This window comes from Acartia tonsa, chromosome 13, assembly GCF_053477335.1.
Source record: "Acartia tonsa isolate MP-2025a chromosome 13, ASM5347733v1, whole genome shotgun sequence".
In the NCBI taxonomy this organism is placed as follows: domain Eukaryota; kingdom Metazoa; phylum Arthropoda; class Copepoda; order Calanoida; family Acartiidae; genus Acartia; species Acartia tonsa.
Genome location: NC_137272.1, coordinates 22,661,775 through 22,676,402, shown reverse-complemented (window position 1 = coordinate 22,676,402; position 14,628 = coordinate 22,661,775). Strand labels below are relative to the sequence as shown.

At 35.2% G+C, this 14,628-nt stretch overlaps 3 protein-coding genes across 3 annotated transcripts in view; all 3 read right to left on the bottom strand.

The window, feature by feature from the left end:
* LOC145304132 (cytochrome c oxidase subunit 6B1-like) overlaps nucleotides 1-5,938 on the bottom strand; it is an 8,259-nt gene extending 2,321 nt beyond the window's left edge. The window contains exons 1-2 of the mRNA XM_080145893.1: nucleotides 5,799-5,938; nucleotides 936-1,008 (exon numbers count right to left, since the gene is read on the bottom strand). Of these exons, the coding sequence (XP_080002019.1) occupies nucleotides 936-1,008; nucleotides 5,799-5,938 (213 nt within the window). The remainder of the gene's footprint in view (nucleotides 1-935; nucleotides 1,009-5,798) is intronic.
* On the bottom strand, nucleotides 5,868-8,007 carry COX7AL2 (Cytochrome c oxidase subunit 7A-like 2). The gene is made up of 3 exons (XM_080145894.1): nucleotides 7,874-8,007; nucleotides 7,125-7,210; nucleotides 5,868-6,373 (listed from the first exon to the last, which is right to left on the bottom strand). Exons 1-3 carry the CDS (start codon nucleotides 7,950-7,952, stop codon nucleotides 6,278-6,280), a joined length of 261 nt encoding a protein of 86 aa, XP_080002020.1. The 5' UTR covers nucleotides 7,953-8,007; the 3' UTR covers nucleotides 5,868-6,277.
* Nucleotides 7,962-14,628, bottom strand: eIF2Bgamma (eukaryotic translation initiation factor 2B subunit gamma). The gene is made up of 8 exons (XM_080145892.1): nucleotides 14,516-14,628; nucleotides 13,677-13,747; nucleotides 13,112-13,239; nucleotides 12,523-12,679; nucleotides 12,096-12,175; nucleotides 11,621-11,733; nucleotides 10,552-10,713; nucleotides 7,962-9,140 (listed from the first exon to the last, which is right to left on the bottom strand). The coding sequence occupies exons 1-8, from the start codon at nucleotides 14,614-14,616 to the stop codon at nucleotides 8,675-8,677; spliced, it is 1,278 nt and encodes a 425-aa protein (XP_080002018.1). The 5' UTR covers nucleotides 14,617-14,628; the 3' UTR covers nucleotides 7,962-8,674.

Below are 14,628 nucleotides of genomic sequence, written 5' to 3'. Positions count from 1 at the left end.
CTAAAACAAGAGTTGCTACACTTGTGGTAATCTGGCACAAATAAAAAAAAGTTATATTTCAAATTAATAAAAAGGGAGGGGGGGGGGGGTAATGCAACCATCTAGTAATCAATGATTAAATGGCACTTAGAATTCGAATTTCGATCTGAACTTTTGCATGAATAATCCTTGGTAGGTTTATTTTCCCTAAATCGTACAAAGAGTTGGAAAAGTAACGGCTGGACGCTCAGCCATTTTGCCATTTTTTTGGCTATCTTAAGAGCAAATTAGTCACGAAACCTATCTCCACATATTACTTTTGTCGCTCAAAAACCTTATCAAACGGTTCTAGCTGGTAGCTGCTGGTACTAGTAATTTTAAAAATGGTTATTGCTATCATTTAACATGAATTAAACCAAAAATATGTTTTAAAAAGTTGATTCCTAAGTAATTATCTAATGATTAATTTGCCCTAAAAATAGGCAAAAAACGGCTAAACGGCTGAAAAGTTTCATAATTCTGAGTGCCATTTACTCATTGATTACGAGATGGTTGCGTTGAATAAGTATTAATTCTAATCTACAGAGTTTGAAGTTTTTATAATAATTTTGGGTATACATTAATATTTCGTCTATTGTCTTGTCCCTTAATATCTCTGGTTTCAGGGATGTATATTCTGCATAGGATCCAATGCAAAGGGGGGGGGGGTAAGAAAAATATGTGGGGAGGGAAATGAAGAAATTAAGTCCTGAAAACATTTCTTCCCTCTTTTTCCCCCTCCTTGGGTGGAAAACACAAGAAAAATATGTGAGAGGGAGAAAAATGAATTTAAATAAAGAGCAGAGAAATAAAGTATACCCAAGTAAGTAAGTATACACCCCTGTCTGGTTTTAAAACCCATCCCATAGTAACGTATTACGGATTTCATTGCGGGCTCAATAACCCTGTTAGCCTACCTTAATGTTCTGACATCTGTGGAAGTCGACATAGTTTTGCCAGCAGTTTCTGGTCTGGTTCTGGTTGGGGAACCTAAGCAATACATTAAAATAATATTAGCCATATGATCAAGAAGTAAAACGATTATTTGGAAAAAGCGGCAACGTACCTTGAGGTATCGAGTGGCAATTTAGGGAGGGAAGTGGGTGTCGGATCTTCACTTTTTTTAAATATTAAAAGGGAACTATGCATGAACGAGAGCAAATGATTCTAAGCACCTTCCAGCAGTGAATCTAAATGTTTTTTTTTGTGTGTGATTATCAGCGTTTCGGAGCCGTTTGATTTTGGTGCGGCTCCGGCTCCGTATCTGGAAATACGGCTCCGGCTCCGACCTAAATCAAGAAAAACTAGACATATTTTTTCCCCATAAAAAAAAATATTTTTTATTTTAGACTTTTGAAGGTTTTAAAACTTAAATTTTTGATAAAAATGGACTTGAAAAACTTAAAGGGCATTTGCACATGACAAAACAGATTTACCATATTGGGACTTTCCTTCTAGGGGCTTGTGGAGCAAAAGATCCCCCCAAAACACTAAATATATGAGTTCTAAGCTTATTTTAAAAGATATCAACCTGTTTTTTTAAAATAATACTTTTTTAACATAACCGAATCAACGAACCATTACAGATTTTATTTGGAACTTTCCTTCTAGGGGCTTGTGGAGCAAAAGACCCCCAAAAACTTAAAATAAGAGATCTAAGCTTATTTTTAAAGATATCAACCTGATTTTTTTAATAATACTTTTTTAACATAACCGAATAAACAAACCATTACAGATTTCATTTTGGGACTTTCCTTCTAGGGGCTTGTGGAGCAAACGACCCTTAAACCACTAAAAATATGAGTTCAGAGCTAATTTTAAAGATGTCAACCTGATTTTTTTTAAAGAAAACTTTCTTAACATACCTGAATTAAGGAACCATTACAGATTTCATTTCGGACTTTCCTTTAAGGGTCTAGTGGAGCAAAAGACCCCCAAAAACACTAAAAATATGAGTTTTGAGCTTATTTTTAAAGATATCAATCTGATTTTTTTTAAATAATACTTTTTTAACATAACCGAATCAACGAACCATTACAGATTTCATTTTGGGACTTTTATTCTTGTGATTTGTGGAGCAAAAGACCATCAAAAACACTAAAAGTATGAGTTCTAAGCTTATTTTTAAATATATCAACCTGATTTTTTTAAAAATAATACTTTTTTAACATAATACTTTTTGGAGGTCTTTTGCCCCACTAGCTTCTGGAAGGATAGTCCCTAAATGAAATCTGTAAAAGTTACCAAGTTCGGTTATGTTAAAAAAGTGTTCTTAAAAAAATCAGGTTGATATCTTTAAAAATAAGGTCAGAACTAATATTTTAGTGTTTTGTGGTTCTTTTGCTCCACAAGCCCCTAGAAGGAAAGTCCCAATATTTTTAGTGTTTTGGGGGTCTTTTGCTCCAGTAGACCCTAGAAGGAAAGTCCGAAAATGAAATCTGTAATGGTTTCCTAGTTTGGTTATGTTAAAGAAGTATTGTTTTAAAAAATCAGGTTGATGTCTTTAAAAATAAGCTCAGAACTAATATTTTTAGTGTTTTGTGGTTCTTTTGCTCCAAAAGCCCCTAGAAGGAAAGTCCCAAAATAAAATCTGTAATGGTTCCCTAATTTGGTTATGTTCAAAAAGTTTCCTAAAAAAAACAGGTTGATATCTTTAAAAATAAGCTCAGAACTCATATTTTTAGTGTTTTTGGGGGTCTTTTGCTCCACAAGCCCCTAGAAGGAAAGTGATGTCCCAAAATGAAATCTGTAATGGTTCGTTGATTCAGTTATGTTAAAAAAGTATTATTTAAAAAAAATCAGGTTGGTATCTTTAGAATAAGCTCAGAACGTATATTTTTAGTGTTTTTGGGGGTCTTTTGCTCCACAAGCCCCTAGAAGGAAAGTCCCAAAATGAAATCTGTAATGGTTCGTTGTTTCAGTTAAGTTAAAAAAGTATCATTTTTTAAAAAATCAGGTTGATATCTTTAAAAATAAGCTCAGAACGCATATTTTTAGTTTTTGGGGGTCTTTTGCTCCACAAGCCCCTAGAAGGAAAGTCCCAAAATGAAATCTGTAATGGTTCGTTGATTCAGTTATGTTAAAAAAGTATTCTTTAAAAAAAATCAGGTTGATATCTTTAAAAATAAGCTCAGAACTCATTTCCAAGAAGGAAAGTGCCAAAATTCAATTTTCAAAGTTTTATGTGTACATCCAGTCATATAAGAGAGCCTACAAAAAGAATTAGGTTGATAACTATAAAAACAAGCCCACACGGCCCTCCCAGACTTTTATACTGAATTTCATTTCCTATAACTGTACAAACTTCCCCCCCCCCCTTAGTGACCCAGCCCAAAAGATTTCATCCAATTATCTCTAAAACTAAGAGAGTAGCATACTGTATTTAAGATATACCGGCGTTTTCCTGTTACAAAATTTTTTATCAATTTGAAAATTTGAGTACCCCCCCCCCCCCCCGACAGTCTGGATAGTCTGCGGGAGGAGGAAAAGATTTGGACACAGGAAAAAGGCAAGCTTCAATTTAATTCAATAACGTGCTGTGTGGGGAAGCCGAGCGAAGCGAGGCTTCTCCACAGCACGTTATTGAATTAAATTGAAGCTTGCCTTTTTCCTGTGTCCACAACTTGATGTCGGGGTACTCTAATTTTCTAAATTTCAAAAACTATTTTAGGTTAGGTTAGGTTAGGTTATAGGCTAGGGAGCCGAGCGCTGCGGCCACGGATGTTCGTTGTCTGGGGTACTTTAATTTTCTAAATTTCAAAAAACTATGTTAGGTTAGGTTAGGTTAGGTTATAGGCTAGGGAGCCGAGCGCTGCGGCCACGGATGTTCGTTGTCTGGGGTACTTTAATTTTCTAAATTTCAAAAAACTATTTTAGGTTAGGTTAGGTTAGGTTATAGGCTAGGGAGCCGAGCGCTGCGGCCACGGATGTTCGTTGTCTGGGGTACTTTAATTTTCTAAATTTCAAAAAACTATTTTAGGTTAGGTTAGGTTAGGTTATAGGCTAGGGAGCCGAGCGCTGCGGCCACAGATGTTCGTTGTCGGCTATTTCTTTTAAATATTGCTACGCAACCCACAAATAAAATTGTTCTTGCTAAAAAAACGCGGACGAGAGGGAGAACATAAAGGGGACTGGGAAAAGGGGGTTGTTGGTCAGATGGGAGAGGAAAGGGGTAAACAATACAGTAAAAAAACGCGGACACGTAGCGGACGAGAGGGAGAACATAAAGGGGGCGGGGATAAGGGGGTTGTTGGTCAGATGGGAGAGGAAAGGGGTAAACAATACAGTAAAAAAACGCGGACACGTAGCGGACGAGAGGGAGAACATAAAGGGGGCGGGGATAAGGGGGTTGTATATAAATAGACTGAAAGCTTAAAGCTGTTTGCTAGTCGACTGCCTTGTAGCGAAGGACTGCGATCCTAGACTGGTTGGCATGGTTGACTATGGAGGCAAGGCAAGGCTCGTGTCTCGCCTTATATACCCTCCCTCCCTTCCTCCTGTCCAACCTAATAATAGTTTACTTAAATTATTATTTTGTTGTCGGGGGGGGGGGGGGGGGGGGGGTACTCAAATTTTCGAAATCGCTAAAAATAATACTAAGAGGAATCTACCGATATACCTTCATAAACGAGAATTTGAAAAAAAGTCCCCCCCGCAGGGTTGCTTGGTAGGGGAAAAATTTTTGAAAAAATAACATGGTCTCAAATGATTCCAAATTGCCTAATTCGGCGAGAAATGCAATAAAAAATTTCTTTTTTGGTGGCGGCGGAAAACGGCGGCGGACGGCGGGAGCGGCGGTTCCGCCGCCGTTTTTTTTAAAGATACCAAAACTTGGGGTAATTAGTGACACAATCAAAAAGATTTCATCCAATTATCTTTAAAACTAAGAGAGTAGCATACTGTATTTAAGATATACCTTCATAAACGAGAATTTGAAAAAAATGACTAAGGGTTGCTTGTAAGGCGAAAATTTTTTGAAAAAAATAACATGGTCTCAAATGATTCCAAATTGCCTAATTCGGCGAGAAATGCAATAAAAAAAATTTTTACCCCCCCCCCCCCCAAAAAAATTTTAAAAGTAACTTTGGCGCCATAGAAGCTTAAATCCAAAATTAGCTCCCTCTAGCTCTAAGGGTTCTTGAGTAAACCCCCCCCCCCCCCCTGACCAAATGGTCCTTAAGCACATCCTCCTTTTTAATATTTTTTTACAATATTTAGGTAAGGTTAGGTTAGATTATAGGCAAGGGGGCCGAGCGCCCGCGGCTAGGCAGGCCAGGGGGCCGAGCGCTGCGGCTATGTATTCCTACATAGTTATATTTCTGTTATTGTCGCGGTTTTGTTCTGGGGCGGTTTTTCCCCCTGTCGCGGTTTTGTTTGTCGCGGTTTTGTATCCACTCCGAATATACTAGTGTTGTGTTTAATACTATTTCAAACTGCATTGTCAAATGCTTTGACACAAAAGTAAACTTTTCCAATAAATCTGTTTATTTAGAAAAAGGGATGGTTTCAAAGTTTTACTTTATTTGACTTTTTGAACTCAACGAAACATTTGATGACAATTCGACAAAAAATTATTGATATTTCAAAGTTTTATCAATTTAAATCCATAATGAAACTTAATTTCTTAGTCGATATAACTATGTAAATCATAACCCTAGTATATCATATGCAACAAAACAATATTTAGATTCACTGCTGAAATATTGGGGGAGGGGGGGGATGCGATTTTAGCTCTGGGTTAGCTGTGCAACTATAATATATCAAGCAGCCACCTAGCCTACCTGGGGTCGAAGGGGAGAGGGGTTTGGGTGCCAGCCATCAACTCCTGGACGGACACGGTCGCCATCTTGTCTGAAACTAGGGTCCATAGACAGTTGGCAAAAATTAATATCCAGAAGAAAAAAAAATTACAATAGTACATTAAATTAAAAACATACTACACGTCAAAAACAATATTATAACAGTCCTTTAGATGAAGATTAAATTTTGTTTCTAATTTAGATCCGTAAATGAAAGAAAAATAATTAAATGAACTGTCCACAGATTATAGACTAACAATATTTTACATACAGTTTATAATAGAGAACCCACAGATGCTAGGTTAGAGTACAAAAACTATACCAAATAATATGAAAGAAATGGTAAACACCTAAATGATTGGTTTTATCTTCTCAATTATATTTCATGGTTTGGTTTCTATAGTCCAACATGCCAAATGTATGGATCCTCTAGCTTATATAATTCACTTAATAATGCTAATTTAATCAGCCTTCTTGGGGAATGCAAGGGTGAAGACAGTTTCGCACCACCAGTAAGCACCAAGAACCATGACACCGGTGGTGATGATGTACAACAGCTGAAATAATAATAGATTTGCTATCGATACAGGGTTATTAAATGCGATGGTTTTCTATAATTAGGCTCTGTACGTTCTCCCGTTCGGCTGTTCTTACGTCCGTAAGTCACGATTCGTTATTTTTAAGCATGTTAGAATTGTCAAATCAATTTCAAACTTTACAATTTACAAAGTGTTGGCTATTCTATAACTTTCACTAACATTTGAAACATGTTGATTAACAATACTTTTTCGTATGTATTCATCTGATTTTTTAAACAAGCGGGGTTAAAGATTGTACGCTTTCATGTAAGCAATGTGATCTGAAGCCCACATTCAAGCTAGAGCTCTGTAACTTTTTGCTATGGGCAGGGGCGTATATTCTGCACAAGATTTTTTTTCCCCCGGCTACAAAATTTTGTATCCCCCCCCCCTAGTTTTTTCTCACCAAGAAGGGGGGGGGGGGAGGAAATTGAAAAATATTTAAAGAACTCTTTATTTTATCCCTCCTACCACACATTTTTTTATTTTTTTTTCACCAATGAGGGGGTGGAAATGGAAAAAATGTTTTCAGTTTTCTTAATTTTTACATTTTTTCCCCTCCAACCACTTATTTTTTCTTCCCCCCCCCCCCCCCCCGTGAGCAGGGTCAATTTTGAAAATATACACCCCTGGGCCCTGGCTATAGGTCAGGAACATTTTAACTGCAAAGCGTTGAATCTTTTAATTTGGCAGTTTGGCGGCTGACTCTAAATCGTAAATAAAATTGTACCTTATCGCCCTGGCCTCCTCTCTCGTGAACTCTGAGTCCGTTGTCAATCTGGAACATCTTTTGCTTTTCCTTGACTGTTCTGGGGGCTGAAAAAATATTCAGATCAGTTTTGTAAAATCATTCAGGTAACTGAATCTTCGTGTATAAAAACATTCATACTCCATAAAGCCATAGATCAACCGATCAACCGGAAAATAAGGAAATTCAATTACATTCTGGTTTATGTAAAAGATCAGACGTAAAACTTAAATGATACGTAAGTTTTAAAATTCAAACTGGCTTCTGTGAGTCCAAAGAATAGAAATAAGAAAAGTTATAAACCTAATTAGTAAAAACAAAAATAATCATTTTTTTTGGGAGGAGACATTTTTTCTTAAAAGGATTAACCTAAGCTTTTCCATAATGAACTGTAAAAAAAATGTGTGCTACTGTAAAGAAAACTAGCGGCTACCACCCTAGAGGCCTCTAGGAGCTCTTGAGGAGTCATAGTTAAATTTGATACCCATTTTTTTTATTATAGGTTTTAAAAAAAAGTTACCTAAAGAAAAAATGTTTTAGATGGGAAGAATTTTTCTTTTGGGAGAGTGGTGGTACCCTCCCCAAAATAGTTATAAACCTTTCCAGGACCTATGAGAAACTACCCTGTAAAAGAGAACCCGATCGTTTCAGCGGTTAGCGAGATACTTAGGCACAAACATAAAGACAGACAAACAAATAGACATCCTGTTACTTTATTATAAGGATTTTACCTGGTGCACCAGGTACGGTGGCCATGCTTCTCCTGGAGACAACATTCCTGGCCAGGTTCAAAAATCTTGTGGAGTTCATTTTTACGGATCTGAAAGCAGATACAAGTGAAATTAAATGCGGATAAATATTTGAGAAGGGGAAGGGGCATCTCTAACCGTCCTTGTCTAATTTACACATAATTTGAAATTTTTGTATGGCAAAGAATCAAATGAACTTTGAAACATACGCATAGCCGTCTAAGGGTAGAGATAAAGGAGTGCCCCCCCTTAAAACCCTTATATCTCCCTTAAAATTAAAAAAAAAATAACACTAGACCCCCTCTCCCCACCCCCCTAAAAAACCGTTGAAACCCCTCATGTTACCCCCCCCTCCTAAAAATAAAAGCTTGGACGTCCCTGAACATAAGTATCTCCATCATACATTTAATGATTTAATCACATGTATAAATTACATTAAGTGTTTAGGTAGAAATGGTTCCCACTTACTTTTTGAAAATATTAGTCTAATAATGATAATAAATATAAGGTAGAAAAAAGGTACAAAATAAGATGTATTACAATCTCAAGTTTAGATAATACTTTAATTTGTGATAAATAAAATAATTTAGGGGGAGAAAAAATATGTATGGTTGTTTTATATCACAGTTTAGACCTCAAAAATGTTAAATATTTTAATCTATAAACCAGATATTTGAAAATGAACTTCAAAATTCTGTTCGTCATATCTAATTCTGCCTTTGATAGCTTTAAATTATTGTCATAAAGAATGGGTTGGCTTTTTCCTATACCTCCCAACTTTGATTATAATTGCATCATGCTATCTGAATCCAGCAAAACTTGATTGCTAACACTGACCCCCTCCGCAACCCTACAATTCTTGCCGACAATACATAGATTGACCTCGGCACCAGGCATTACCACCGCTCCTTCGCATATAATACTATCTGTTATATTAACAGTAGAGGCTATGTTGGCTCCCTCCATAAGGATACTGTTTGTTATCTTAACTTTCTCATTAACAACGGCATTCACGCATACCGCGCTGCCTTTCAGCGTAGTTTTCGCGGCAACATTACATTTGGCGCCAAAAGAGCAGTTGTCGACGTGGGCTTTATCCGCTACTATAGCAGCGTCGTCCTTGTGCTGGTGGTCGCTGAGGTTGGGTATCAGGGTGTTGGATTTTATGAGCTGAAATGCTTGCCAGTAGTTGGGGATGTTGTTTACACGAACAGTCGGCTCTTCTGTTACGGTCGCGTGACATTTAAGCCTAAACAAAAAATATTCAATAGTACGACAGTAACACTAACATACTTGTTTTGAGGAAAATCACTGAATCTACTTTAAAAATACAACACACATATATAGAACTTTAGAATAAAAAGTAAAATAAGGATAATTCAATTTGAAAGATAAAATATTTTAATAACAGCAAGTATGTCAAATTAGAATGACAATGAGTTAGAGTAGCTTTGCTACTTAAAAATCTGAAGTAAAAAAATGAACATAATTTTTTTATATGAATATGCATTTTGTGTGGAAAGTCACGTTCAGATAAAGGAAAGTTTTCTGATAAAGAAAATAAGACAACATACACAAAATAAACATATTTAAAAAAGTTCATGATATAGGATTTTTAAAAAAAATCTTTTCAACAATCTGAATCATTCGCAATTTTTGCAGATTAAAAAAATATTGAAAATTTTCAGCCCTAATGTTTCCTAACTTTATTTTGATATATTTTGTTAACAATATCAGTTTCTTTTTTTGATGGAAAGTCACAATTTGTATGAGAAAGCTACAAAATTTCTGCATTTTAAATAGAAATGGAGAAATAAAGGAGAGAGAGACAAAAAAACAGATATTATATAAAAGTAAAACACAATGAAAGTGAAAGGAGATGTTTAAAAGACGTGAAACATATCTAAGACAAAAAAAAGTTAACTATTTTCTATGGGAAAGTTAGTATTCTTAGTAGCGAAGCTTCTTATTATCTTAGAGGTCTGTCAGTCTGTACGTAAGGAGTGCATAACGTGTTTCTAGGCTTCTAAAGATATCTATATCAAATCTCCAATTTTTTTAAATCTATGATGTTATTTTTAAAAATGTGATCTACTTGGCTAAAACTTCTCAAAGATTGACTTCTATTTAACTTACTTTATCCGTCCGTCTGATTAATATATTAAACTAGATTTAAGGTCTAGATCTCTTACGTGTTGTCATCCTGTTGATAAAGTTATTTGTAATTTAGACATTTGGACAAATCAAAGAAAATATAATTTAAGATTTTTAACAATTTTGATTGCCAATAAAGTCTAAACTGCTTTTAGATAGATTCCTCAAAACTCAGTGTTAACTAAATTTTATAAAAGTTATATTAGACCGTAAAAATTAGGGTTGGCAATCCGAATCCAAATCCGGAATCATTTTTTTTTATAGCGGATACGGACCTTAATTGTTAGGCTAAAATTAGCGTCTTAATCCCTTAATTTATCTTTAAAAAAAGCTTTTTGAAATATTGTTATTGTTAGGTAGAATCCAGAATCCGTCAAAAAAAAAAAAAATAATCCGGAATCCGCAAAGAATTCGTTTTATTTTTGGACGGATTCTCATAAGAATCCGAATCCGGGCCAAAAATTAGACGGATTGCCATCCCTAGTAAAGATACTAAAAAATCCTACCTTGGTTCGTTATTATCAAGAGAATATCTGTCCCTCAAAGAACTTTGCTTGCTGGTCAATTCTTCTTTCTTACTTTTAAATTGATTGGCTACCATGCGAGGTATTAACTCTCCCTTCACTGTACTCATACTTTTGTTGGAAAGATGTGAGTTTAGGGAACACCTAAATAACAAAATAATAACATCCATAAAAACAAAGCTCAAAAGATAATACTGTTGAGTCGATCAAAAACTTACTTTTACTTGGACATAAGGGGGGGGGGGGGGGGGGTTTAATGCAACCATCTCGTAATCAATGTATAAATGGCACTTAGAATTCGAATTTCGATCTAAAATTTTGCATGAGCAATCCTTGGTAGGTCTATTTTCCCTAAATCGAACAAAAAGTTGGAAAAGTAACGGCTAACGGCTGCCGGCTCAGCCGTTTAGCCGTTTTTAGGCTTTTTTTAGGGCAAAATTATCGAAAATAACACCAATAAACTTTTTAAAAATTTCTAGTACCAGCTGTTTAACAGCTAGAATCGACTAAAAAAGGCTAGTAGAAGCTATAAAATGCCAAGAGTATTATTTTTAGAGCGAATAATGTAAAACTATCATTCAAAAAGTTAATTCCTCCGAAATTAAGGACGGATTTGCACTGAAAATAGCCAAAAACCGGCTTAACGGCTGAGCCGCCAGCCGTTACTTTTTCCAACTTTTTATTCGATTTAGGGAAAATAGACCTACCAAGGATTACTCATGCAAAATTTCAGATCGAAATTCGAATTCTAAGTGCCATTTATACATAGATTACGAGATGGTTGCATTAACCCCCCCCCCCTTAGAATTTTGAGTGAAAGCTCAAGCTATCTTCAATCTATTTGTTCCAGCTACAAATACAGTGCGGAATGCACAAGATTAATTCCCTCCCCCCGGCTTTATTTTATTCCTTTTTTGTCATCCCTCCCTAATACTTTTCTAGTATTCTCCCCTGTACAAATATCAACAAAAAACTAAGCTAAACCGTTAAACGGCTTTGACATTATGACGTAAGTACATACTTTGGCAAAAAGCTATTCTACAAGTAATACCTGTTGAAAATGTATAAATGAGCGTCCAAAAGGTTTGAATGTATAGTGAATCTAGGCTGTGAATGAAGCAATTTTCCGGGTATGTGAACTTTTTCTTCTACATCCGCTTCCGCCTATAAAGAAATTCTTGAAGTTCAAGTATGTATACACTTATCATTTTCTGTTTCCAAATCACATGAATTACGAGAACTCTCCAATTATCACAATCCCACAATCACCTAGAGGGCGGGTTGATAACAGTAAACTAAAGTATGCTCTTGAAAAGGTCCTATGGTACGATTCACATTCTACTACATTTTTTGTATCTGTACGTGATATCTGTTAATGATATTGAAAATGTGCACTTTATGGGCCAAAGCATTTTACAGTATCTTACTTTAAATTCATTCTTTTACACTGCAACAGATGTAATTTTATCAGTTGAGCTTTTTATAATCATAGAATGGCTCGCCTCTAAAAAAAGTAACTAACTTACTTGGAATAAACAAAGAGATTGTCCGTCTTCAGAAAGTCCAATTAAATCCCTCTCTAACTTAAACTTTGTCGTTTTAGAACCTGAAATACAAAATAACTTACAACTTACAGAATATAACAGCTAAAAAAGCTGAAAAATTGACTCATTTAAACTTTACATTTGGAGAAAAACAAACAAGTGAAAACGGCAAAACAATCAAAATAAATAAATTATTTAATGTTCTTTCAGGTTTTGGAGTTACCAGAGTCATCGAATATAAATTTGTCACAGCAATCTTACATACACACACTATTGAATATTATCATCCATATCAACACATTGTTAGACAATCATTGTTGCACAACTAATAGACATGATTGTCCTTGTTTTAAGGGTAGTTTTCTGAATCATTCCAAGATATTTTGGGGAAGGGGGGGTTCAAACTGACCTGGCGTAATCCTAGATTTAAGATCTGTGATAGGTTTGTTGAGCAGGACAGTAAGACCACAAGCTTTGCTTCGGTGGTAATCCACTAGCTTCTTTATACTTGTGTTTGTGATGAGGTCTGCCGACATCAGAAGGGTATCTCGTCCAATTAACTTGTCCTATTCAAGCCATAATACTCTTGTATGTATTAACGTAAAGCTTCTGATCTTTAACAAGTGTCTGACAGTAAGCTCATTCTACAAAGTTAGGCAATTCAATTGTTATGTCTAGACAGTTTCTATTTTTGTGTTGTGATGTTTTATTTCCAGTATGGCTTTTAAACCGATTTATATCAGCTTGATTGGAACCGGTTCTAAGCCACACTGAAAAAAAACATGTGTCATATCGTATAATAGACAATTCATAACGAATGATTAAAAGTTCATAAATTAATACCTACCAGTTTTGTTATCCCAGGCCTTATAAAAAATATTGTTCATAAAAATTAACCAAAAAAATGCTGCAACTTGACAAGAAGACTAATTGCAATTAGTTTTAAGTCGAACCTTCAAGTTTAGTGTAAGAATATCAGAAGTATTATGATAAGCTGCCTGAATATGTCTCAATGTGTCCAGGGTGCCCCATTCTTCTGCCATAGGGATACCAACTACATCTAGTTTCAGACCTAACTTGTACTTGTCTGACAGTTTGTGTACCTCGTTCTTTACACTATCAGGCACTGAAATAAAAGTTATTTTTAAGAAAAATATTATCTGTAATAAAAGAACTAATAAGTATCGCAGCAACAACACAAAATTATTTTTGAAATGACAGCAAGTAATGTTATTTATTAAGTATATAAAAAATATGAAATGTTCCTTAAATTTTTTACAACAAGGATTACGACATCCATAAAAACGAAGCTCAACAAAATCAGATGATGATACAAACCAAGATTAACAAATATAGAGTAGAATTGTATTAGGTACAAAAATGTTATCAAAATAGCGGACGTGCCGACTTTCTAGTTAAATTAAAAGTTACTTCGCTTAATAAAACGTACCTAAATGTAATAGGAATCACATTCACCATGCCAAATTTAAAATTGATAGGAAATGTCTAATATACATAGAGTAACGATAAAAGCGTCTATTTAAAAAATACGAATATACGAACCTGTAACAATAACATTTTTGAAACCATTTGCTTCTAAAATCTTCAGTGAATAATACAGTAACGGATGACCTATCATTGCAAAGGGATAATTAAGAATAAGGGGGGGGGAAGTTCTGACACATTTGCGTAAACCTGGTGTATAGGCTTTATCTTTGGACTGAGAGGATAGGTTATTAGGGATAAAATCATTCTTATAGGATGAATTTCCCCCAGATTTAAGATTTTTTGGATAGCCCTCCAGGTTCCGGAGCTCCAGGCCTCCAGGTGGTCTCTGTACAGGTAAAAATTAAAAATAAGATTTTTTTTTTGAAGAGTTACAGGTTAACTTATAAAACAAAATATGCTTCTTTTTGATTGTTATTCACATATTTGAAGAAAAAAACATACATATTTTGTCTCATAAGCTGACATCTAACTCTTAAAAAAAAAATTTTTTTTTCATTTTTACCTGTAGAGAGACCACCTGGAGGCCTGGAGCTCCGGAACCTGGAGGCCTATCCAAAAAATCTTAAATCTGGGGGAAGTTCATCATATAAGAAGGATTTTATCCCTAATAACCTATCCTCTCAGTCCAAAGATAAAGCCTATACACCAGGTTTACGCAAATGTGTCAGAACTTCCCCCCCCCCTTAATAACAAAAGTCAGACAATAAAAAAATTAGGGGAAAATGGGGTGGCTTTACATGTAAAAATCAGTAATGTGTGTACAGTTACCATATATATAATACTAATTTAGAGTAAGTATTGTCAATAAATTACTAAAATACCTTAAAATTTTCATAAGAATGAAAGTAATATAAAGCATAAAAAAACTAAAAGCACATTAATTATCCCTTCCTGCAACAGAAAGTAAACACTTGGCCCCGCCTCCCGTTAAATCCAACATTCTTGACCCCTGGCCCGCCCCCAATATCACACAATCTATATCACTTGTTAACATTTCAAGAGTCTG